The sequence below is a fragment of the Panulirus ornatus genome, chromosome 40 (genome assembly GCF_036320965.1).
Source record: "Panulirus ornatus isolate Po-2019 chromosome 40, ASM3632096v1, whole genome shotgun sequence".
Taxonomy (NCBI): domain Eukaryota; kingdom Metazoa; phylum Arthropoda; class Malacostraca; order Decapoda; family Palinuridae; genus Panulirus; species Panulirus ornatus.
The window spans coordinates 17,625,794-17,651,690 of NC_092263.1; the positions used below are offsets into that span (position 1 = coordinate 17,625,794).

A 25,897-nucleotide genomic window follows, 5' to 3' on the forward strand; every position below is an offset into this window, starting at 1 on the left:
CACGTACACATGCCTTACATCCTCGATAAAAACTTTTCACTGCTTCTATCAACTTGCCTCCCACACCATATATACTTAATACCTTCCACAGAGCATCCCTATCAACTCTATCATATGCCTTCTCCAGATCCATAAATGCTACATACAAATCCATTTGCTTTTCTAAGTATTTCTCACATACATTCTTCAAAGCAAACACCTGATCCACACATCCTCTACCACTTCTGAAACCACACTGCTCTTCCCCAATCTGATGCTCTGTACATGCCTTCACCCTCTCAATCAATACCCTCCCATATAATTTACCAGGAATACTCAACAAACTTATACCTCTGTAATTTGAGCACTCACTCTTATCCCCTTTGCCTTTGTACAATGGCACTATGCACGCATTCCGCCAATCCTCAGGCACCTCACCATGAGTCATACATACATTAAATAACCTTACCAACCAGTCAACAATACAGTCACCCCCTTTTTTAATAGATTCCACTGCAATACCATCCAAACCTGCTGCCTTGCCGGCTTTCATCTTCCGCAAAGCTTTTACTACCTCTTCTCTGTTTACCAAATCATTTTCCCTAACCCTCTCACTTTGCACACCACCTCGACCAAAACACCCTATATCTGTCACTCTATCATCAAACACATTCAACAAACCTTCAAAATACTCACTCCATCTCCTTCTCACATCACCAAATGGCATCCTAGCTTCGTCTCTTCGATGTATATCAACTGACTGTTATATTTCTCTCTTGCGTCTCCCCTGATGATGAGATTATTTCCCCGTGGACTCATAGGAATATCTTGATCACCTGCAAAATTGTGATGCTTTCCAGTGGTTCCATGGTTCCATCCGTTGCCAAATACACTCCCAGATATCTAAAATACTTCAATTCCTCCAGTTTTTCTCCATTCAAACTTACCTCCCAATTGACTTGTCCCTAAACCCTACTGTACCTAATAACCTTGCTCTTATTCACATTTACTCTCAGCTTTCTTCTTTCACACACTTTACCAATTCAGTCACCAGCTTCTGCAGTTTCTCACACCAATCAGCCACCAGCGCTGTATCATTAGCGAACAACAACTGACTAAATTCCCAAGCTCTCTCATCCACAACAGACTGCATACTTGCCCCTCTTTCCAAAACTTTTGCATTCACCTCCCTAACAACCCCATCCATAAACAAATTAAACAACCATGGAGACATCACACACCCCTGGTGCAAACCAACATTCACTGAGAACCAATCACTTCCCTCTCTTCCTGCACGTACACATGCCTTACATCCTCGATAAAAACTTTTCACTGCTTCTAACAACTTGCCTCCCACACCATATATTCTTAATACCTTCCACAGAGCATCTCTATCAACTCTATCATATGCCTTCTCCAGATCCATAAATGCTACATACAAATCCATTTGCTTTTCTAAGTATTTCTCACATACATTCCTCAAAGCAAACACCTGATCCACACATCCTCTACCACTTCTGAAACCACACTGCTCTTCCCCAATCTGATGCTCTGTACATGCCCTCACCCTCTCAATCAATACCCTCCCATATAATATATCAGGAATACTCAACATGCTACATACAAATCCATTTGCTTTTCTAAGCATTTCTCGCATACATTCCTCAAAGCAAACACCTGATCGACACAATCTTATACCTCTGTAATTTGAGCACTCACCTTTATCCCCTTTGCCTTTGTACAGTGGTGCTATGCAAGCATTCCTACAATCCTCAGGCAAATCACCATGAGTCACACATACATTAAATAACCTTACCAACCAGTCAACAATACAGTCACCCCCTTTTTTAATAAATTCCAATGGAATATCATCCAAACTTGCTGCCTTGCCGGCTTTCATCTTCCGCAAAGCTTTTACTATCTCTTCTCTGTTTACCAAATCATTCTCCCTAACCCTCTCACTTTGCACACCACCTCAACCAAAACACCCTATATTTGCCACTCTATCATCAAACACATTCAGCAAACCTTCAAAATACTCACTCCATCTCCTACTCACATCACCACTACTTGTCATGACCTCCCCATTAGCCCCCTTCACTGAAGTTCCCATTTGTTACCTTGTCTTACGCACTTTATTTACCTCCTTCCAAAACATGTTTTTATTCTCCCTAAAATTAAATGATACTCTCTCACCCCAACTCTCATTTGCCCTCTTTTTCACCTCTTGCACCTTTCTCTTGGCCTCCTGCCTCTTTCTTTTACACATCTCCCAGTCATTTGCATTATTTTCCTGCAAAAATCGTCCAAATGCCTCTCTCTTCTCTTTCACCAATAATCTTACTTCTTCATCCCACCACTCACTACCCTTTTTAATCTGCCCACCTCCCACGCTTCTCATGCCACAAGCATCTTTTGCGCAAGCCATCACTGCTTCCCTAAATACATCCCATTCCTCCCCCACTCCCCTTATGTCCTTTGTTCTCACCTTTTTCCATTCTGTACTCATTCTCTCCTGGTACTTCCTCACAAAAGTCTCCTTCCCAAGCTCACTTACTCTCACTCTGGGGATAGGGGAGAAAGACTACTTCCCACGTATTCCCTGCATGTCATAGAAGGCGACCTAAAGGGAAGGGAACAGGGGGCTGGAAATCCTCTCCTCTTGTTTTTTAGTTTTCCTAAAGAAGGAACAGAGGAGGGGGCCATGTGAGGATATTCCCTCAAAAGCTCAGTCCTCTGTTCTTAATGCTGCCTCACTATTGTGGGAAATGGTGATTAGTATGAAAAAAAAAATGTCTCTGGTGCCCATTCCCTCCAAGTACTTCCATCAAGAAGGTGGCCACACCCAAACATGATTCTTAGTTCCTTGAAGGCAGACTTAGCAATTTCTGTAATGTGGTGAGATGTGAGCACAGGACTTTTTAAAAGAGTTGATCAATCCTTTGTATAAACACAGCAACTGTTCAGAAGGAAAGAAATCTTGACATCTAAACAGGACTCCCAGTTTCTTAAAAGCAGACAACTACAGTAAACCCTTGATTTGACAGACTAATAAAGGAAAAGGGGTGCCCATTGATGCTAAAAGTCTGTTCAATAGAATGTAACCTATTTCTGTGCCACATTTAAGTTCACATGCTTTCTTTTAACTCCTCTATCACTGTAAGGTTTAGTGTGTGGTATGACTGTTGGGCAGCAACATGGGAACGCTCGCTGGGTAGTTGGAGGCAGGAGTCAGACCGAGATAGAGGTGATGCCACCCCTCTCCTGTGAAAGGATACTTCTTTATAATAAAATGAGGATAGACTACCTGCTTTCACTGTACCTCTTACATGGTGCATAGAGTAGGATTCAAACCTATGCAGGAAAATCCCAAGTTATAGAAGGGCTAATCACCTTCTTTTGATGAGGCACCCCCAAGGAATTCACCTATAACAGGGGAACCAATCTAGACAGCAATGAGATGGAAACTTTGAACAAAAAATTGGGAATCATGGCCCGCATCTTCTCAGACCAGTTTCTTTGGTCCAGTGGACATGCTGAAGCAGTGGCAAAGGCACCCAAATGGAAGTTGAGGGGCAACATGGTTGTTGGAGGTAGCCTGCACAACAGCAAAGTGACTCAGGCTATGCTCCAATATCTCAACACCCCAAGTGAAGTACCCACCAGCAGTGGCTTCAGCCCAAGTTGTGGTGACACCCAGCCTCAGGTGGCGGAGCCCTCATTGTGTGAGACACAGCCTTGCACACATGCAAGATTGTTTGAAGTGGCTCCAGTGAAGAGTGAACACACTAATGTGTTGTCATTTTTGTTCTGCTCACATTAAAGGAAGTGTATTGTTGCTGAGCAGTGATCTAAGTGTATATTTGCTTTAACCCTTGTGGAATTTTAATTTCATTCTCTTTTTTGTTGTTCTTATGTTGAAGGAATAGTGGTTCCAACAATGTTGTATGGTTGCGAGGCGTGGGCTATGGATAGAGTTGTGCGCAGGAGGATGGATGTGCTGGAAATGAGATGTTTGAGGACAATGTGTGGTGTGAGGTGGTTTGATCGAGTGAGTAACGTAAGGGTAAGAGAGATGTGTGGAAATAAAAAGAGCGTGGTTGAGAGAGCAGAAGAGGGTGTTTTGAAGTGGTTTGGGCACATGGAGAGAATGAGTGAGGAAAGATTGACCAAGAGGATATATGTGTCGGAGGTGGAGGGAACGAGGAGAAGAGGGAGACCAAATTGGAGGTGGAAAGATGGAGTGAAAAAGATTTTGTGTGATCGGGGCCTGAACATGCAGGAGGGTGAAAGGAGGGCTAGGAATAGAGTGAATTGGAGCGATGTGGTATACCGGGGTTGACGTGCTGTCAGTGGATTGAATCAAGGCATGTGAAGCGTCTGGGGTAAACCATGGAAAGCTGTGTAGGTATGTATATTTGCGTGTGTGGACGTATGTATATACATGTGTATGGGGGTGGGTTGGGCCATTTCTTTTGTCTGTTTCCTTGCGCTACCTCGCAAACGCGGGAGACAGCGACAAAGTATAATAAAAAAAAAAAATAGTTTTGTTTTTGTTTCTGTTGTAAAAAAAATGTCACATGTAGTTACCAAAATCTAATGAGGGGGTGTACGGTTTAGTGTGTGGTACAACAGTTGGGCAGTAGGCAACAAGCAGTGTAGGAACACTCACTGGGCAGTTGAAGGCAGGAGTCTGAGTGAGACAGAGGTGATGCCACCCCTCTTCTGTGAAAGGATACTTCTTTATAATAAAATGAGGATGGACTACCTGCTTTCATTGCACCTCTAACAAACACTGATGCCATTTAGAATTGTAAGATTTGCAAAATTATTAAACAAATAAAGTGAAAATTCTGAAATAACAGAAACACTCTATATACAAAATGACCACATGATAGCTTGAGGCAGACTGAGGCCGAAACAAAGTGAGTCTACCCCACATTATCAAAAACAAGGGCAATATGAAATGCGCATGGTGCGGCATCTGAGATTTTTCATTCTTTTTTAAATTTTTCAAATCATTAATCAATGTACTGTATTATCACTTTTCTGTTAAATCTGAAATCCATTATATTGGGGTCCGTTAAATCAAGAGTTCACTGTATTTACTTTATGTGGGATTTCCAAAACAGAGTGGATGTCAATACCAAGTATGTAAGAGTGGATGTAATACCAAGTATGTAAATTGAGTCAAGAGGTGGAATTACTGAACCGTCTAAGGAGAAAGGAAAGCTGTGAGGAATTTTCAACAGAAAGATGGACAGAAACTGGATCTTGGAGACATTACACTTAAACAGATTTTCTCTGCTTCAGTGAAATATCCAGCCCAAGTCTGAGTTTATTAAGGAAGTTCTGTTGAGATGAGATATAGATAAAATGAGAGAAGAACGAGCAGAACTAAAGGATGTCTTGGTTAGTTATTTTTGGAAAAAAGAAAATCACTGAAAGGAGAAAAAGTGTATGAGACAGGACAGACTCTTAAGGAACACCAAAATTCAGAGAGAGAGGGGGAGAAGCTGATCAATCAAAACCATGGACATAGATCAGCCAAAGAGGAAGCCAATTATAGGGGAGCAAAGCAAGGAGGGAAATTCAAAAGAGGGGAGCTACGAAATGAGATCCTAATGCAGCACCCTGTCAAAAGCTTTGGATATATCGAGAACAACTGCATAGAATTCCCCAGAATTTTTCAGGGATGATGAACAGAAATTAACAAGATATGAAAGAACATCACCTACTTCGTTTACCATATCCCTATCAAAAGGTGTGTACCTTGGAACTGTGTATTCAGCGAGAAAATCTCCACAATCGGTAACTTACCAAGATTTGGAAATAGCAATTATATCAAAATATCCTTCTAACATTGTTGTTTCTTACTCTGGAATTTTTCATAGCATGTATGCCAAGAATTAACACAAAATATTTTCAGATGACCATTACGAAAATGAGAACTGAAGTTTGGTAAATCAGTTATGCAGAAATCCTGATTACCTGTAATACAATCGACAACTTGTGGACCTGAATGAATTCAAACCTGTGAGATCCCTGTTACTCACTATAGGCCATAGAGGCAATGAGATAACATAGATGTGTTGATTGTAAACTCAACAAATAGGAGCACATTAGTTGGTTGCCATGTGGAGCTAATCAGCTGGGTACCACATGCTGTAAATGATAGTAAATGGGTGCTGAACAGCAAAGATGCTATTTGAGACACCTGCATGTGGCACTGGTGATCTAAAGCAGGTTGTTTGTTGAGAGCCTGTTGCTTGTAGAGAGCCTTGGAATAACATGGCTGGTTTGCAATGGCTAAACAAGGGACTGACAGGGTGGCACTGGTGGGCTGGAGCAGAGCAACAAAGATTTGCCACAGTTAAGACAGAGAGAGGGCCAATGCTGAAGCTCATGTTATATTCACATGAGATGGTCTTAGGACTTGAGAGTGGTGCCATGACCAACCGTAGTATTTCAAAGTATTGGCATGTTGCTTCCTGTTTGGTACACTAGCACATGAGATGGTCTTAGGACTTGAGAGTGGTGCCATGACCAACCGTAGTATTTCAAAGTATTGGCATGTTGCTTCCTGTTTGGTACACTAGCACATTCAATCAAATATCAAAATCAGTTTCAAAAGTTCAGTCTATATTATATTGTGTGGAGTGACCAGTGAGTATAACAATGTTTTAAAATCTATTCAACAAAGCAATGACACAAAGGCTTAACTACAAGCTATAAATACATGGGTGAATGTAACTCAAAAAACTAGTGATTTACAGTAAACAGTGTAAGCTCTCTCTATATCAATGACAAATCATAACTTAGCTTTGAGAGTAAACTCCATTACACTACCAGGATCAAGGTGGGTGAAATGTTGCATTTACATGTGCATGTATTATGTTGTATATTACATATGTCTTTTGTATTAATCATGGAAAGGGATAATCAAGTCACTTACAATGTGATGCCTCCTCCCACCCAATAATTCACTTCAGTTCCTATGCTTCCATTAACTGCCACAACCACTGCCAGGTACCTATAGCACTCCACTTCCTCCAAGTTTTACACTTTCAAACTCACTTTTAACCCAACATGTCTCATCCCAATTGCTACGGCTCATTACCTTACTTTTATTCACATTCTTTCTCAACTTCCTCCTTTCATACACTCTCAAAAATTTGGAAAAAACTCCAGGAGTTTCTTTTATGAGTCTGCTATCAGAACTCATCTCCCAGGCCCCCAACACCCAGCATACTGTAAACCCATGCCTCTTTCTAAGATCCTTGCATTCAGCTCCCTCACCACCCCATCCATAAACATATCAAACAACCATAGAACCATGGTAACTTCACACCCATTATGCAGACTCACCTTCACTTGAAACTACGCAACCTCCTCCCCTCCTAACTGCACACATACCTTACTCTCCTAGGTTAAAATGCAACAAAGGTTAAGATTATACATCAAGATACAAAAATACAACATAATATCAATCTGTGAAGGGAGGTTCGCCAGTAATAAATGAGACAAGTCCAAATGATATGGCCTTGCTCCCATACTGTGGTCTGTATATTTTGCAATTCTAAGACAAAATTGAAAATCCAGTGTTTAAGATTTATCCAATACTATCCTATCCCCAGTTAGCCAGATAATCAATCAAACTTGGACTGTGTCAATAACCCTACATTGAATTCCTTCCAATACTCAACACTCACTACCTTGTCCATATTTTCCAGCAACAATGTGACTTGTTGGCAATAACCAATGAACAACCAAAGCAATATAACACCTTTACACCTACATGAACCTTTCTTTACCAATCAATCAACCCTACAATAATTCTAACAACTGCTTTAATATTTTCAGTGAATCCTCTCACTGATCTTTTTAACAAATCTCTCACACCCCACAAAATCTAGGGCATCATCCTGGAATCTTCAATGTTTTTTCCAATGTTAGTAGGAGCTACTTATAATTCTTCCTTTTCCATTATAATTTCACAGCAAAGTCTCACAGTGAGAAATCTGGACCATGCAACCAAATTCTTTCTCACATTCTCCCTCTTGATATTCACTGTTCTACAGCAAGGTTGATGCAAAATACTTTCCACTGTTGATTATGAAACTTTTATAACTATTCCTTTCATACATTACATATAAATTGAACTACAAATTGCAAACATCCAGTCTGTTGTTACAATAATCTCTGATACAACTTTTCACATATGCTGCACCTTACTACCCATTCCTTCCATGTCATTTTCCCTATCTTCCCTCTCGAAATCTTCCAACACATTTCCTGTTCTCCCTCACTCATGGCAAAAGTGGGTATTTTGACAATACTCTTACTATATCTGAAATGTTCATGACATTTAATGAATTTTAAATACATTACCTATCCTTTTTATATGACTTGCCTGAAACTGAATTGGAAAGCACATCAAATAATGGTGTTATATGAAATAAATAATAATACTCTTTATCTGACATATTTACCTTGCAAGACTGAAGCATTTCCCTTGAGAACTTGTATGGGTGAACTATATTATAAACTCTCACCATAGCTCCTCTTATCCTTCTTCCTCTTTCTGCCATTGTTGCTTGAGCTTCTGAGTTCAGTATATCTGTATCCATGGCAAAGTGTGGAGCTTCCCACATCTGGCAAATCCTTGTGATATCTGCGAGCTCTGATTTGCCCTGTTGAATGGTTGGTGGCTTGTCTGACCACTTAATGGTAAATTCATCTGTTTCAGAGTCTTTCAGTACAGACTTTATGGCTTTCTGCTCTTCTGGCAGTAGTGAGTTACCTACATTTGGAGCTAAAAGTTTAGTCTCTTCCTCTAATATAACACCACTTCCACCATCATCTTTATCACATAAAGATAATCCTAAACTTGAATTCTTCTTCAAATTTAAACTTCTTTTAATATCTCTCATTTTTTTCCAAGATATCAAATCACTAAATCCATGGCTTAAAGAAAAGGTTTGTCTACTTTTAACAGTTATTCCCACAGGTTTATAGCATGAGTCATGTGTTAATGGAACTTTGAGAAGTGGAGTCCCAAGAGGCTGACTACTATTCCAACCAGGAGCTTCTCCTAGAAGTGGGGGCTTATATAAGGTGTTTCCAGTCTGAATATCAACAAACACCTTTCTTCCATTTTCATCACACACTTCCTTCCATCTGCTACCTACATGAACTTCACTATCATTACTGGCATTTTCAGAGTCATCTAACTTGACACAACTGTCATTTGAAGCACAATGGATCACAATGTCTTCATCATCACTATAATTCTGAACATCTATGGAGTTTCTCTTCTTTATTTCTTCTCTTTTAGAAACATCAGGTGTGTTAGAAAGAACCTCAGCATTTGAAATCACATATGTTTCAGAATTTTCACTCAAAGTGTAGGGATTTATATTCCTTGATGATGAAAGTATATCAGTGGGACAACATTTATCATCTACATTTTCCTTACCTCCATTCTCATACCTGTCCTCTTCTCCAGTGTGAATCATTTCACCATGCCAGACTATCTCACAAGAAGTTATCTGTTTCTTTGCTTTGTGCATCACTTCACTAGAAGAGAAAGAAAAGCTTCCCATGGACAAATTGGTTGATTCTGTTTCATTCAACCTACAATCAACCATACTGCACATCTGAGCTCCTTCCTGAGTTTCTCTACTGTCTAGTTCAGTGAGCTGAGAGAAATGTAGAGATTCAGAAAATGAGTTAGGTGATTTGGAAGATGCTGAGATCACTTCTTCATCACTTGGGTCATTGCTGCTGTTCTTCATATCCCTGGCACTGTTTTTACTACCTATGGGAAATGTTGAGGTGACAAGCTGTAATTCCTTTTTTTCAACATTTTCATTGGGGAAATGTTCAAGACGCTCATGTACAAAATTCACACTGCAGTCCAATGTAATATGTGATGATAAGGGGTGAGATTCATTAGTATCATCTCTAATACTTTCACGACATGGTCTCTTATCTCTTTTTTGCTCTTTGGATATTCTTTGATGTGAAATATTTCTTTGTTTATATCTGTTATCAGTATCAGTCCCTTTGCCACTGACAAATATGGATTCCTTATTGCGAAGAATATCATCAGTCTTTTGTAGTATAATGGAAGAATATCCTGGAATCTCATCACTGTTATCATCAGTTGATCTTTGCATGGCATCTTGACATAAATTCTCACTTCCACCTGAGGGTGTAAAACCCTGAGATTCTTGTGTGACATTACTACTATTTGCCTGTAACCCTTTATAATGCAAGTGGCTGCCAGTACATACTCGGTCATTTTGTGCCATATATTCCACTTCAAAAGGCTGTGTGAAGACAGCAGACATAATACTTTGTGAATTTGTATATACTATGTCAGTATCAACTAATGTATCCCTATGACTAACTGGATCATTAGTGTTGACTTTTGATATAAATACCTTATTGCTCTTCATACAATCTTTTTGTCCTAAAAAAGACTGAAATGGCATACTTGACAATTTTGGACTATAACATGTATCTTCATATGATTTTAGTAACTTCCTGCTTTCTGATCTTTCTCTCAATGTGTCACTTATATCACATAAGTTATCATTTGTTAGAATTTCAGATATGGATTTGATTGGATCTGTAATACTAATGTTTAGCTCTGTTTCATCACATTCCCTCCTGATATTTTCTCTCATATGAGTCTGGAGGGTCAAACTTCTTTGTTTCTGACAAAGCACTATGTCTTTTTCATGTACTATGTCTTTTTCAAAAGATTTCTTACTTTCCATAGCCTGACAACTAATCTTATTTGGGTGCTCTACACCATCATTAGAAATTTTTTCTGACAGTGTGGTGTAATTTTCTGGAATATCAATACAATTACTGCTTACCAGATCCTTCTGCTGGAGAAGCTGTCTCTCATCATTCAAACTGACTAAATTCTGTATTTCTGATGTGCTGAAACTAGGACAATGAGCATAATCTAATAACCCACATTCTTTACCCATTAAGAAATTCTCTGTGCTATCTTTGTGTTCTACTTTTTTGCATATAACTGGATGAAATTTGAAGACACTGTTCAGGTTACCAGTACCTTCCTTGTTCTCCAAAATTCTGTTTACATTTGCTTTCACTACACATTCAGAATGTAAAACATCAGGCTGGATCCAGTCACTGTTCTTGCTACTGTCATCTTTGCCAATGCACTTCTTTTCATTCCCAGAAATACTACCAACAAACTTTGGTACCATATTCTTCCATTGGTACGCAAAGTTCTGGTGAGTCTGGACAGCCTTAGTTCTACTTTGGTGTTTTTTCCATCTGTTACTGAGAGATTTACTAAGGGATTTTCTCTCATTATGCCTATCAAAATTTGGGCTCAACTGAACACTGAATGATGTATCATCTATGTCTTCTGAAGCAGATAAATTATTTTTCATAGTTCTTAGTGCTGGTGGTGATCTAGGAGTATGTTGTACAGCCTGCACTGGAGTTTTGTATGACTCCAATTCAGTCTTCTGTCTGTCAGCATTATAGAAATTCATGAATTCATCTAAGGAGCTGACATTTTCATCTAAATGCTCTCTGAATTTACTTTCACAATCTTCATTTTCAGAACTGCAACTAGCGACTCTTTCCAAATTCCGCTGTATCAAAGATTTTTCTACAACTGTTGCAGCATCACAATTTGGGATTAATCTATCTAGCTCACTCACTAATTCATCATTCCCATGATTATTTAGCTCAACTACTTCTTTGAAAAGTTCTAAGGAATTGAATCTACCACCAATGGTAATTTCTGAAACTGCCGTATCATAACCTGTACAATTATCTTTGGAGATGCATCCTTTCTGTACCTTATCTCCTCCAAGAAGAGGCAACTCCACTTCAGCTAAGGAACATGAAGGTTGTGAGCAGTTCTCTTCTTGATGCATCTTTTGGTGAACTGCACTTTTGCTAACTGTAAGGCATGTGCTACTTTCATTTCCTTCTTTATGAATATAACAGTTCTTTGTATTGTCTGAATAAGGATAATCCTTATTGAAATTTTCATTTTTATTATGTGTTTTTTTAACTCTTTTGACTGGAAGGCTGTGAACAGCTAATAAATTATCTTGGGTGCAGAAAGCTTGTCCATACTTCTCACTGTTTACCTCCTGTGCATCATTTTCTTCTCCAGACCTTTTCAGGCTGAACATCTGAAGGCGTGATGAACTACTATGTGATAAACTTGAGTTCTCTTCCTCTTCCATTTCTTCATCTCTTCCACTTCTCCGATATCTTTCATCTAAAGAGATCACCAAATTTTCCTCTTCAGCAAATTTAATAATCATTTCCTCAATGCAGAGTAACAGCTTATCCCATTCCTTGAATTCTACCAGAGTCTTGGCTGGGTCCAAACATATGTCATAATCACTGTAAGGACATTCAATGTTAATTAAAAATATCCCATACAAATTCATCCTTTTTGGTGGACTTGATGGTGCTTTTTCTGGCCCTACACAACTTGGATGAAGTCTACTGCTAATGATGGAAGTTCTAGCAAGTAAGTCATTTACCAATTTATGGATCTTTGTCTTTAAAACAAGTCTTTTGTTCACATAAACAAACTGAAGGGCCTTAGTCATGTGTGGCTGTACACTGAGGTAACCTGAAACTGTAAATGAATCTACTGTATGCTTCACTTCCACAAGTCCCTGGGCTTTCTCTGTTCCAAACAGCTGCAAGAAGGTTGATAATGTGCTGCTGCTCTTGCAAGTTTGAATAACTACAGTGTTATTTTTGTCATTTCTTAAACTGAATGACACTTTTGGGTGCATCAAAGCAAAACTCTCCAAACATTTTCTTATGCTCTCAATGTCAATAGCTTCTTTGATTAACTTTCGTCTAACAGGCATGTTATACATAAAATCCTGAATTGTCACAGTAGTACCCATGCTTGGTCTAACAGTCTTTGCAATCCCAACAGATTTTTCTTTACCATATGTGAAAAGTTTTGAGAAGGTCTGAGTAGAGCCATGGGGTCTAGAAGTAATGTCAACAATTGCTGCCACCTCAATAACACTTGCCAGCGCTTCTCCACGGAACCCATAATGAGACAGGTTGCTATTCAGATCAACCAGAGTGTGACACTTGCTTGTAGCATGCCTGCAATTGCAAGTACATGTTATCAGCAGTGTCTTACATAAAATCTAAATTACATGAGCACCTTAATGAAATTCATGTTATGAATTAAAATTCTCTAGAATCAAGCATTATGTTTCCCATTTCTACCTTTATCAAGGAATACTATCAATAGTACTTTGTATATAATGAAAGTAATAACAACAATAGTAAAATGTGAATTATACCTAAAGATAAGGGAGAAAGAATAATACCCATGCTTCTAATGTGTGTCATATAAGGAGGGAATAGAGTGCTGGAAGTCCTCCTCCTCTGTATTACCACTTTCCAAAAGTAAGAACAGATGGAATCAAGCAGGGATTTTTACATGAAAGTTCGGTCATCTGTTCCTGATGATACTTCACTTAGGAAAAAAAGGCAAGCATTAAAAATAATCTAATATTAACCATAAAGTAAATGCTAATCATCAGCATTATCATTAAAATACTGCTGCTGTTGTATACATACAATCCTTCACTATCTAAGAGGGAAAAATCCCTTTCATGTTGGTATGGGTGCTGACTCTATGTAACTTTGCTTGATAATGCCCTGATTGAATTAGAAGAGAATTCTACTTAAGACAAGAATATATTAGATTTAGTTCTAACTACAAGTGAGGATCTGATTAATAATGGTGAATTAGGAGAAAAGTTTGGTACAACTGATCAATGACAAATTACTTTTGAGGTCACTTTCAGCACTACATGTAATGCTGGTTACCATGACACTTGCAAAAAATACCATTTCAAACTTGTATATCTTAATGATATTTGCATTTCTCTACACAGGCAAATATGGGATGATATGGTCAATAAAAACAACATGAAAGTAGCTTGAAAGAGCTTAAATGAAACTTTCAAATCAGTAAAGGGAACATATGTGCCAATTTGATACATATGGTCTATTTCAAAAACAAAGACAAGGTAATAGAATGGTGAAATGAGAATGTGCCTGATGTCTAAGAGAGTCACTCATAAGAACCTCAAGGAAACCAATAACCAACATAATTGAGTAAATTATGTAAATCTGCAATGACTAAGAGACTTAAGCAACAAAGTAAGCATTTATCAAAAACAGCAAAAGAGACCTGAAGGAGTTTTACATTTATGTTAAAATGAAGAAAATTATGACCCAGTCATATGATCCATTGATTACATGAGATTTTACATGAGCTTTATATGAAAAGGACAGACAACAGGAGGCCTGATTGGTCCACGACTAGGTTGTCTGGTAAAAAAAAAAAAATATTAACAGTAAGATGTAATTCCACTCAGCAGTTTTTTAAGCTATCACCGACTCCCCGCTGCTGCAACATTAGCCTTTTAGTGTCCCTGTTGCTGTCATTCATACATTAATTTCTGGCATTTTTCTCAGAGTATACCTGAATATATAAAATATTTGTCAAAATGACTTTTGAAGGTATTTATAGTCTTAGCATTCACTATGTCTGATGGTAACTTATTCCAGTGCTCAACACACCTATTGGAAAAGAAGCATTTTCCTACATCTGTACTACATTTTTTAGCAGGGAAATAATGAACCAATATTCATTCAAACATACTCAATTTGCTCTCCGAGATAACATTCTCGCCTTCCACATATTCTTCAATGCTCCCAGAACCTTCACCCCCTCCCCCACCCTCTGACTCACTTCCACTTCCATGGTTCCACCCACTGCTAAATCCACTCACAGATATCTAAAACACTTCACTTCCTCCAGTTTTTCTCCATTCAATCTTACCTCCCAATTAACTTGTCCGTCATCCCTATTAACCTAATAACCTTGCTCTTATTCACATTACACTCAGCTTTCTTCTTTACTAAACTCAGTCACCAGCTTCTGCAGTCTATCACCTGAATCAGTCACCAGCACTGTATCATCAGCAAACAACAACTGACTCATTTCCAAAGCCCTCTCATCCACAACAGACTGCATACTTGCCTCTCTCTCCAAAACTCTTGCATTCACCTCTCTAACAACCCCATCCATAAACAAATTAAACAACCATGGAGACATCACGCAACCCTACCGCAAACCAACATTCACCGAGAACCAATCACTTTCCTCTCTTCCTACTCGTACACATGCCTTACGTCCTCGATAAAAACTTTTCATTGCTTCTAGCAACTTGCCTCCCACACCATATACACTTAATACCTTCCACAGAGCAGCTCTATCAACTCTATCATATGCATTCTCCAGATCCATAAATGCTACATACAAATCCATCTGTTTTTCTAAGTATTTCTCTCATACATTCTTTAAAGCAAACACGTGATCCACACATCCTCTACCACCTCTGAAACCACACTGCTCTTCCCCAATCTGATGCTCTGTACATGCCTTCACCCTCTCAATCAGTACTCTCCCATATAATTTCCCAGGGATACTCAACAAACTTATACCTCTGTAATGTGAACATTCACATTTATTCCCTTTGTCTTTGTACAATGGCACTAAGTATGTATTCCGCCAATCCTCAGGCACCTCACCATGAACCATACATATACTGAATATCCTTACCAACCAGTCAACAACACAGTCAACCCCTTTTTTAATAAATTCCACTGCAATACCATCCAAACCTGCCACCTTGCCAGCTTTCATCTTCCACAAAGCTTTTACTACCTCTTCTCTGTTTACCAAACCATTCTCCCTGACCCTCTCACTTTGCACACCACCTCGACCGAAACACCCTATATCTGCCACTCTATCATCAAACACATTCAAAAAACCTTCAAAATACTCACTCCATCTCCTTCTTACTTCACCACAACTTATTCTTACCTCCCCATTGGCCTCCTTCACTGAAGTTCCCATTTGTTCTCTTGCCTTACGTACTTTATTTACCTCCTTCCAAAAATCTTTTTTTTTTTTTGTTGCTGTCTCCCGCGTTTGCGAGGTAGCGCAAGGAAACAGACGAAAGAGATGGCCCAACCCAACCCCATACACATGTACATACATACGTCCACACACGCAAATATACATACCTACACAGCTTTCCATGGTTTACCCCAGACGCTTCACATGCCCTGATTCAATCCACTGACAGCACGTCAACCCCTGTATACCACATCGCTCCAATTCACTCTATTCCTTGCCCTCCTTTCACCCTCCTGCATGTTCAGGCCCCGATCATACAAAATCTTTTTCACTCCATCTTTCCACCTCCAATTTGGTCTCCCTCTTCTCCTCGTTCCCTCCACCTCCGACACATATATCCTCTTGGTCAATCTTTCCTCACTCATTCTCTCCATGTGCCCAAACCATTTCAAAACACCCTCTTCTGCTCTCTCAACCACGCTCTTTTTATTTCCACACATCTCTCTTACCCTTACGTTACTTACTCGATCAAACCACCTCACACCACATATTGTCCTCAAACATCTCATTTCCAGCACATCCATCCTCCTGCGCACCACTCTATCCATAGCCCACGCCTCGCAACCATACAACATTGTTGGAACCACTATTCCTTCAAACATACCCATTTTTGCTTTCCGAGATAATGTTCTTGACTTCCACACATTCTTCAAGGCTCCCAGAATTTTCGCCCCCTCCCCCATCCTATGATCCACTTCCACTTCCATGGTTCAATCCGCTGCCAGATCCACTCCCAGATATCTAAAACACTTTACTTCCTCCAGTTTTTCTCCATTCAAACTCACCTCCCAATTGACTTGACCCTCAACCCTACTATACCTAATAACCTTGCTCTTATTCACATTTACTCTTAACTTTCTTCTTTCACACACTTTACCAAACTCAGTCACCAGCTTCTGCAGTTTCTCACATGAATCAGCCACCAGCGCTGTATCATCAGCAAACAACAACTGACTCACTTCCCAAGTTCTCTCATCCCCAACAGACTTCATACTTGCCCCTCTTTCCAAAACTCTTGCATTCACCTCTCTAACAACCCCATCCATAAACAAATTAAACAACCATGGAGACATCACACACCCCTGCCGCAAACCTACATTCACTGAGAACCAATCACTTTCCTCCCTTCCTACACGTACACATGCCTTACATCCTCGATAAAAACTTTTCACTGCTTCTAACAACTTGCCTCCCACACCATATATTCTTAATACCTTCCACAGAGCATCTCTATCAACTCTATCATATGCCTTCTCCAGATCCATAAATGCTACATACAAATCCATTTGCTTTTCTAAGTATTTCTCACACACATTCTTCAAAGCAAACACCTGATCCACACATCCTCTACCACTTCTGAAACCACACTGCTCTTCCCCAATCTGATGCTCTGTACATGCCTTCACCCTCTCAATCAATACCCTCCCATATAATTTACCAGGAATACTCAACAAACTTATACCTCTGTAATTTGAGCACTCACTCTTATCCCCTTTGCCTCTGTACAATGGCACTATGCACGCATTCCGCCAATCCTCAGGCACCTCACCATGAGTCATACATACATTAAATAACCTTACCAACCAGTCAACAATACAGTCACCCCCTTTTTTAATAAATTCCACTGCAATACCATCCAAACCTGCTGCCTTGCCGGCTTTCATCTTCCACAAAGCTTTTACTACCTCTTCTCTGTTTACCAAATCATTTTCCCTAACCCTCTCACTTTGCACACCACCTCGACCAAAACACCCTATATCTGCCACTCTATCATCAAACACATTCAACAAACCTTCAAAATACTCACTCCATCTCCTTCTCACATCACCACTACTTGTTATCACCTCCCCATTTGCGCCCTTCACTGAAGTTCCCATTTGCTCCCTTGTCTTACGCACTTTATTTACCTCCTTCCAGAACATCTTTTTATTCTCCCTAAAATTTAATGATACTCTCTCACCCCAACTCTCATTTGCCCTTTTTTTCACCTCTTGCACCTTTCTCTTGACCTCCTGTCTCTTTCTTTTATACATCTCCCACTCAATTGCATTTTTTCCCTGCAAAAATCGTCCAAATGCCTCTCTCTTCTCTTTCACTAATACTCTTACTTCTTCATCCCACCACTCACTACCCTTTCTAATCAACCCATCTCCCACTCTTCTCATGCCACAAGCATCTTTTGCGCAATCCATCACTGATTCCCTAAATACATCCCATTCCTCCCCCACTCCCCTTACTTCCAATGTTCTCACCTTTTTCCATTCTGTACTCAGTCTCTCCTGGTACTTCCTCACACAAGTCTCCTTCCCAAGCTCACTTACTCTCACCTCCCTCTTCACCCCAACATTCACTCTTCTTTTCTGAAAACCCATACAAATCTTCACCTTAGCCTCCACAAGATAATGACCAGACATCACTCCAGTTGCACCTCTCAGCACATTAACATCCAAAAGTCTCTCTTTCGCGCGTCTGTCAATTAACATGTAATCCAATAATGCTCTCTGGCCATCTCTCCTACTTACATAAGTATTTTTTTTTTTTTTCATTATTATACCTTGTCGCTGTCTCCCGCGTTTGCGAGGTAGCGCAAGGAAACAGACGAAAGAAATGGCCCAACCCCCCCCATACACATGTATATACATACGTCCACACACGCAAATATACATACCTACACAGCTTTCCATGGTTTACCCTAGACGCTTCACATGCCTTGATTCAATCCACTGACAGCACGTCAACCCTGGTATACCACATCGCTCCAATTCACTCTATTCCTTGCCCTCCTTTCACCCTCCTGCATGTTCAGGCCCCAATCACACAAAATCTTTTTCACTCCATCTTTCCACCTCCAATTTGGTCTCCCTCTTCTCCTCATTCCCTCCACCTCCGACACATATATCCTCTTGGTCAATCTTTCCTCACTCATTCTCTCCATGTGCCCAAACCACTTCAAAACACCCTCTTCTGCTCTCTCAACCACGCTCTTTTTATTTCCACACATCTCTCTTACCCTTACATTACTCACTCGATCAAACCACCTCACACCACACATTGTCCTCAAACATCTCATTTCCAGCACATCCATCCTCCTGCGCACAACTCTATCCATAGCCCACGCCTCGCAACCATACAACATTGTTGGAACCACTATTCCTTCAAACATACCCATTTTTGCTTTCCGAGATAATGTTCTCGACTTCCACACATTCTTCAAGGCCCCCAGGATTTTCGCCCCCTCCCCCACCCTATGATCCACTTCCGCTTCCATGGTTCTATCCGCTGCCAGATCCACTCCTAGATATCTAAAACATTTCACTTCCTCCAGTTTTTCTCCATTCAAACTCACCTCCCAATTGACTTGACCCTCAACCCTACTGTACCTAATAACCTTGCTCTTATTCACATTTACTCTTAACTTTCTTCTTCCACACACTTTACCAAACTCAGTCACCAGCTTCTGCAGTTTCTCACATGAATCAGCCACCAGCGCTGTATCATCAGCGAACTTACATAAGTATACTTATGTATATCTCGCTTTTTGAACCAGGTATTCCCAATCATCAGTCCTTTTTCAGCACATAAATCTACAAGCTCTTCACCATTTCCATTTACAACACTGAACACCCCATGTATACCAATTATTCCCTCAACTGCCACATTACTCACCTTTGCATTCAAATCACCCATCACTATAACCCAGTCTCGTGCATTCTCCCTAAAATTTAATGATATTCTCAACATTTCATTTTCAGCACAAAACTTCACAAGCCATTCACCATTTGCATTCATAATACTGAATACCCAATGTCCCCCAATTATACCCTAACTGACACATTACTCACGTTCACATGCAAATCACCCATCACTAATACCCACTCTCATGCATCAACCTGCTGACACATTCACTCAGTTGTTCCCAAAACACTTGCTTCTCATGAAATTTCTTCTCATGGCCATTTGCATAAGCACCCACAATCACCCATCTTTTACCATCCACTTTTATTTCTACCCACAAAAATCTTCAACAACACTTCTTTACACTCTTTCACACACTCCAACAACTCGTGCTTGAGGAGCAGCACTACAACCTTAGCTCTTATCCTCTCATCAACCCCTAACTTTACTCCTAAGACATTTCCATACCATTCACATCCTTTACCCTTGATTCATTCAGTGCCAGAACATCCAGGTTTCTATTTCTTAAACATAATTATCATTCCTTTGGCTTCGTCTTTTGTTCAGTCATTTACAAAATAAAATAAAAAAATAGAGGGTTTCCAGCCTCCTGCTCCCATCATCTTTTGCCACCTTATATGACACAAGGAATATGAAGGTAGAATCCTGTCTCCCCTACTCACATACTATTACTCATTATTGAAAAATCTGAGGATTTTAGTTCACTCACATGGCACCCACACCAAGTTAGATATCTTTCAAGTCTTTCATGCATCTTTTAAATATTGTTCTACAGTTTTCAACACATGAAGATGAACTGATATTCAGGTACTTAAATATTTGCAAAAGAAAGCACTCATGCGGAAACAGGTAAATGTTAAGGGGACTGAAAAAACTGGTTAAATTCAAGATATTCTTATAAGTTCATTAACAATATTTTTATTCTATAAATCACTGGGATATGGATAAAAAAAAAAAAAAAAAAAAAAAAAAAAAAAAAAAAAAATCAGAATCCTGAATCACTTTCATTCATACTTCCCCATATCCTCATTTCTGAATCTTACCTCTTTCCTAAATTTCTGAGATCTCCCTGAAGCACTCCAAGGCCATTGTCCACAACTTGTATCCTAAATATGTCAAGATCCACTCTGATTGCTATACAGGTTGCATCAGCATCAAGACTATTCAACACCTGCCAAAAATTTTGAGAGAAATCAGGTAGCAGGAAATAAATGTAATAAATGTAATGACAAGAGAAGTATGAGTTAAAAATATATGGTTCTAAGTTCAAGGTACTGGACCTTATTAACAGATCCAACCTGCCCTGTTTTAATCCAATGCCTGCTGATAAACCATAGAGAGCATAGGAAACCTCTGATAGCACAATGTCTGTGGGCCATAAATGGCAAAGGACAATAAATGAATCCCAAGTACAGTAAAAAGTACAGTATGGAGTCAGGAAGCAATTGTTGGCAACTCAGGCAATGTTTCCAAATCAATTGCCAACATAATTTCAACTCATTTGCTTAATAACCGTCATAATGCAATGAAGGTACAATGCTATTTTCGCACAGCCTAAGTAGCAAAAAAAAAAAGATACATAATTTCCCGCACTAGTGAGGTAGCATTAAGAACAGAGGACAGCCTTAGAGGGAATATCCTCAGTTGGCCCCCTTCTCTATTCCCTCTTATGGAAAAATCAATATGAAAGAGGGGGGATTTCCAGTCCCCCACTCCCTCCCCTTTTAGTCACTTTCTACGAAATGCAGGGAATATGTGTGAAGTATTCTTTCTCCCCATCCCAAGAGATAATATATCAATCTGTCAATGGATTGAACCAGGGCATGTGAAGCATCTGGGGGTAAACCATGGAAAGTTTTGTGGGGCCTGGATGTGGAAAGGGAGCTGTGGTTTCGGTGCATTATACAGACAGCTAGAGACTGAGTGTGAACGAATGTGGCCATTGTTGTCTTTCCTAGCGCTACCTCGCACACATGTGGGGGGAGGGGGTTGTCGTTTCATGTCTGGCGAGGTGGCGACAGGAATGAATAAGGGCAGACAGTATGAATTATGTACATGTGTATATATGTATATGTTTGTGTGTATATATATGTATACGTTGAGATGTATAGGTATGTATATGTGCGTGTGTGGACATGTATGTATATACATGTGTATGTGGGTGGGTTGGGCCATTCTTTCGTCTGTTTCCTTGCGCTACCTCGCTAACACAGGAGACAGCAACAAAGTATAATAAATAAATATAAATACCTCTGACACATATATCCTTTTTGTCGATCTTTCCTCACTTATCCTCTTCATATGTCCAAATATATATCATCATTGGGGATATATTCCCTCTAAGGCTCAGTCCTCTGTTCTTAACACTACCTTGCTAACACAGGAAATGGCAAATATGTATGAAAAAACATGTACATGTTTTTTTCCCATACTTTTGATTTCTCAATAATGTTTAAGAGTATATTTGTGTGTTCTTTTGGAAGTGCCTCATGAGTGAGGGCTGGATTGTTGCAGTAAGTGTGAATCTTCCTTAATGTGTGCGATTTTCTATTTGCACTGTATGGAGAGTGAGTTTTATACTTGGAAGGCCTCATCTCTTGAACATTCTCTATCAGTATATTCTTTACTTATGAATAATATACATGCATTCAATGAAGAAAATTTTTTCTGATGTTTTTCAGAGAAGACAGTCCTTTTGGATTAATTTTGTGATTTACAGTGTACAAAAGACGAGTTATAGGAAGAGGTCGAATGCTACAAATCTACTCAGCATGGAGGCAGGAAGAATAAGGAGAGACTTAATCACAATCTTGAAGTTCTAAAAGCAGTTTTATAATGTCAGCAGTAAACTGCAGACAGAGCAAGCAGATGCCATACCAGAAAAGTTGTTAAGAAGAACTTTTACAGCGCTACAGTACAGTAATGGAAGAGTAAAATAAGTAATGAAACCAAAAATGATTATAAACAGCTTAGAATGCTGTATGATAACCAAGAGATCTTTAAGATATGGCCCAACAAGTGTAAAACTCCCTTCCTCTACCCAACATCTAGATAATGGCAAATATTGAAGTCATACTCTAAACACAGAAAGAGAAAGCCAAGAAAAAAATAACTTTTTGTTTTTTCTTATATCTAAGATACAGGTCTGAAAAAAAAGCATGCACGAAAATACACAGAATGACAAAATAATAACACAAGTAGCTCTCAAATCATGACAGCTGTAATTCAGAGGCAGTGTATATCTAAACCAATGTTGTATACATAAATGACTTGAATAATGTGCTTTGAATCATTTATATTTCTTCCATAAAATCAGATTTCGAGATGCCAGCTTAAAGCATGGGGTATAGGAAAGCATTTTCCACTGCAACAAATAAATTACTGCCAGTCTAAAGTGGGTCACTTGTTCTGCCAAAAAGTGGTAATTCACAAAGGCAAATGAATTCAGTAATATAAGAAAAATTCAAGTTTTACCAGTTCTTCCACACATTGAGCAAGAGAAGTGATGGTAATTCCTGATCGTAACTGAGAGCGCACTAACTCAGGTAATGGTAGGATCCTGCCAGACATGGGTCACTTTAAGTGCAGAAATTCCTGAAATTAAAGAACATATGCTATAAAAGTTATTCTAGACATTACAGTATTTAGAAGTATAATGACTAGAGTTCTTTAAAGCTATGTACAGCTTACAGGTAGATGGGTGGCAAATCTGCCTTTGAGAGCTGGACATGCTCAACCTTCTTGCAAGCCTGGAGGTTTGTCAATGGGGACCCAAGTTCTGTGAAAATTCCTCACAAAAGAGATAACTATCTTTAAGAAAAGGATTCTAAAATGGTAAATCTAAAATGAATACCCTAATCTTTGTAAATGATAAGTTAATTTTGGCTAGTACAGGAGAAGTGAAAGAAATGATTCTCTAATTGGAGTTGGTGATGAATGTGGGTTAACTATAAATAAAGAGTAGTATAATCATGTTCAATATCAAAGAACAACCAGAGAAAATTAAAGATATAAAAGAAAATCAATATATTAAATATCCGGATACCATAATAAATAATACATAAACTATTAGAATGCAAAAAGAGAAGGCTATACAAAGAGCAAAACAAATGGCAAACTTAACATACCCTGTCATTGCATAAAGTTATAAAAAATCTAATAGGTAGGACAAGTTTTTGTTGGCTGATGACATAGCATCAGTGGCAGATTCGAGTAAGAAACTGAAGAAGTTGGTGACTGAGTTTAGAAGTGTGTGTGAAAGGAGAAGGTTGAGAGTGAATGAAAGAAAAGGAAGGTTATTACATTCAGCAGGGTTGAAGGACAGGTCAGATAAGGTGCGAGCCAGAATGGATAAAAATTGGAGGGATTGAAGCTTTTAGATATCTGAGAAAGGACATGGCACTGAATGGAACCAAGGAAGTGGAAGTGAGTCATCGGGGTGGGGGAGAGGGGCAAAGTTCAAAGAGCCATGAAGAAAGTGTGGCAAGAGAGAACATTATCTGACAGGGCAAAAATGGGTATGTTTGAAGGAGTATTAGTCCCAACTATATTACATGGATGCACAGCATGAGTTATAGATAAGGCTGTGCAGCAGGGGGTGGACATGCTGGAAATGAAAAGGATGAGGACACTATGAGGTGCGAGGTGGTTTGATTGAATAAATAATGAAAGGGTAAGAGATATGTGTGGTTATAAAAAGAGAGTGGTTTGAGAGGGTAGAAGATGTACTGAAATGATTTGGACATATGGAGAGTATGAGTGAGTAGGGATTGACAAAGAGCATATATGTGTCAGAAGTGGAGGGAACAAGGAGAACAGAGACACCAAATTGGAGATGCAAGGATGGAGTGAAAAAGGATTGGGTAATCAGGGCCTGAGCATGCAGGAGGGTGAAGGGCATAAAGAAAACAGAGTGAAATGGAACAATGTGGTATACTGGGGTTGATGTGCTGTGAATGGACTGGAACAAAGCATGTGAAGTGTCAGAGTTAAGCTATGGAAAGGTGTGGGTGTAGATAGGGAGCTGTGGTATCAGTGCATTACACATGATAGCTAGAAAATGGATGAGTGGATGTGGAGTTTCTTTGTTCTTGGCGCTACCCCACTAATGCAGGAATCAGTGATCAAGTATAGAAAAAAAAGACTTTTTGGAGAAGCATCCCATTAGCAACAATCTTATATGGTTGAAAAATATCATAAACTTTACATAGACTGAAATAGCTACTTTACAAAGAGTAGAAAATGCTGTACGTAGACAAATGTTAAAAGCATCAAATTATGCATAAGAGGTCACTTTAAGAGGTATAGTGGTGCCACAACTACAGAATTAGGAATTATAGGACACACAACATATTTACACTATATAAAGAATAAAAATGAAAATGTAATATCTAGAAGAATATAATAGTAAATGAGAGTGGAAAGAAAAGATAAACAGATGACAGCAATGGAAAAGCATCTTCAGGAAACAAAAACAGAATTCAACAAGCTTCACAAAATGACAAAAAATGAAATAGAAATGAAAGTCAAAAACTGGAATACATTAAATAGGAAAAACAGATGAGGCATTAAAAATAAAAAAGCCTGAAAATCTATCAGTAATGGAAGGGTAACATATAGGAAGAAAAATGATCTACTACCATGCCATCATTTGTAATATTGCACAAATGTAGGTAATATTGTATAAATGTAGAACAAATAATTTACCATTAAATAACAGAAATAGGTTCTAAAGTGGTGACAAAAGTTGTAAGTGGAGAAAAGAAGTAAGATTTACATTTCACTCAATTTTTTTTTCTTTTTATATAATCGCTGTTTCATGCATCAGCGAGGTAGCGCCAGGAAACACAAAGAATGGCCCATCCACTCATATACATATAAACGCCCATCCACTCATATACACATAAACGCACATAAACATATCAACAAATACATACACACACACGCATAGACATATACATGTTCATACCTGCGTGCCTTCATCCATTTCCATCGCCACCCCACCCCACAGGAAACAGCACTGTCACTCCCCACTTCAGCGAGGCAGCGTCAGAAAAACAGACAAAAAAAAGGCCACATTCACTCACACTCAGTCTCCAGCTCTCATGTGCAATGCACTGAAACCACAGCTCCCCCTCCATATCCAGGCCCCACAGACCCCTCCATGGGCCATCCCAG

General features: G+C 39.2%; 1 protein-coding gene across 6 annotated transcripts in view; it reads right to left on the minus strand.

Moving 5' to 3' along the window:
- The window catches only part of LOC139761487 (uncharacterized), a 67,851-nt gene that overhangs the window by 37,124 nt on the left and 4,830 nt on the right, over positions 1-25,897 (minus strand). For 5 of the 6 annotated variants that reach the window (XR_011715525.1, XR_011715526.1, XR_011715527.1 and 2 more), the window contains exons 2-4: positions 23,195-23,314; positions 20,764-20,891; positions 8,472-13,125 (exon numbers count right to left, since the gene is read on the minus strand). Coding sequence is in view for 2 of the 6 variants with exons in the window: in XM_071685747.1 (XP_071541848.1) it covers positions 8,472-13,125; positions 20,764-20,891; positions 23,195-23,290 (4,878 nt within the window). In the remaining 4 variants the exon portion in view is untranslated. Of the gene's footprint in view, positions 1-675; positions 816-8,471; positions 13,126-20,763; positions 20,892-23,194; positions 23,315-25,897 lie in introns of all 6 variants that reach the window. The other variant, XR_011715528.1, reaches the window with a different exon arrangement.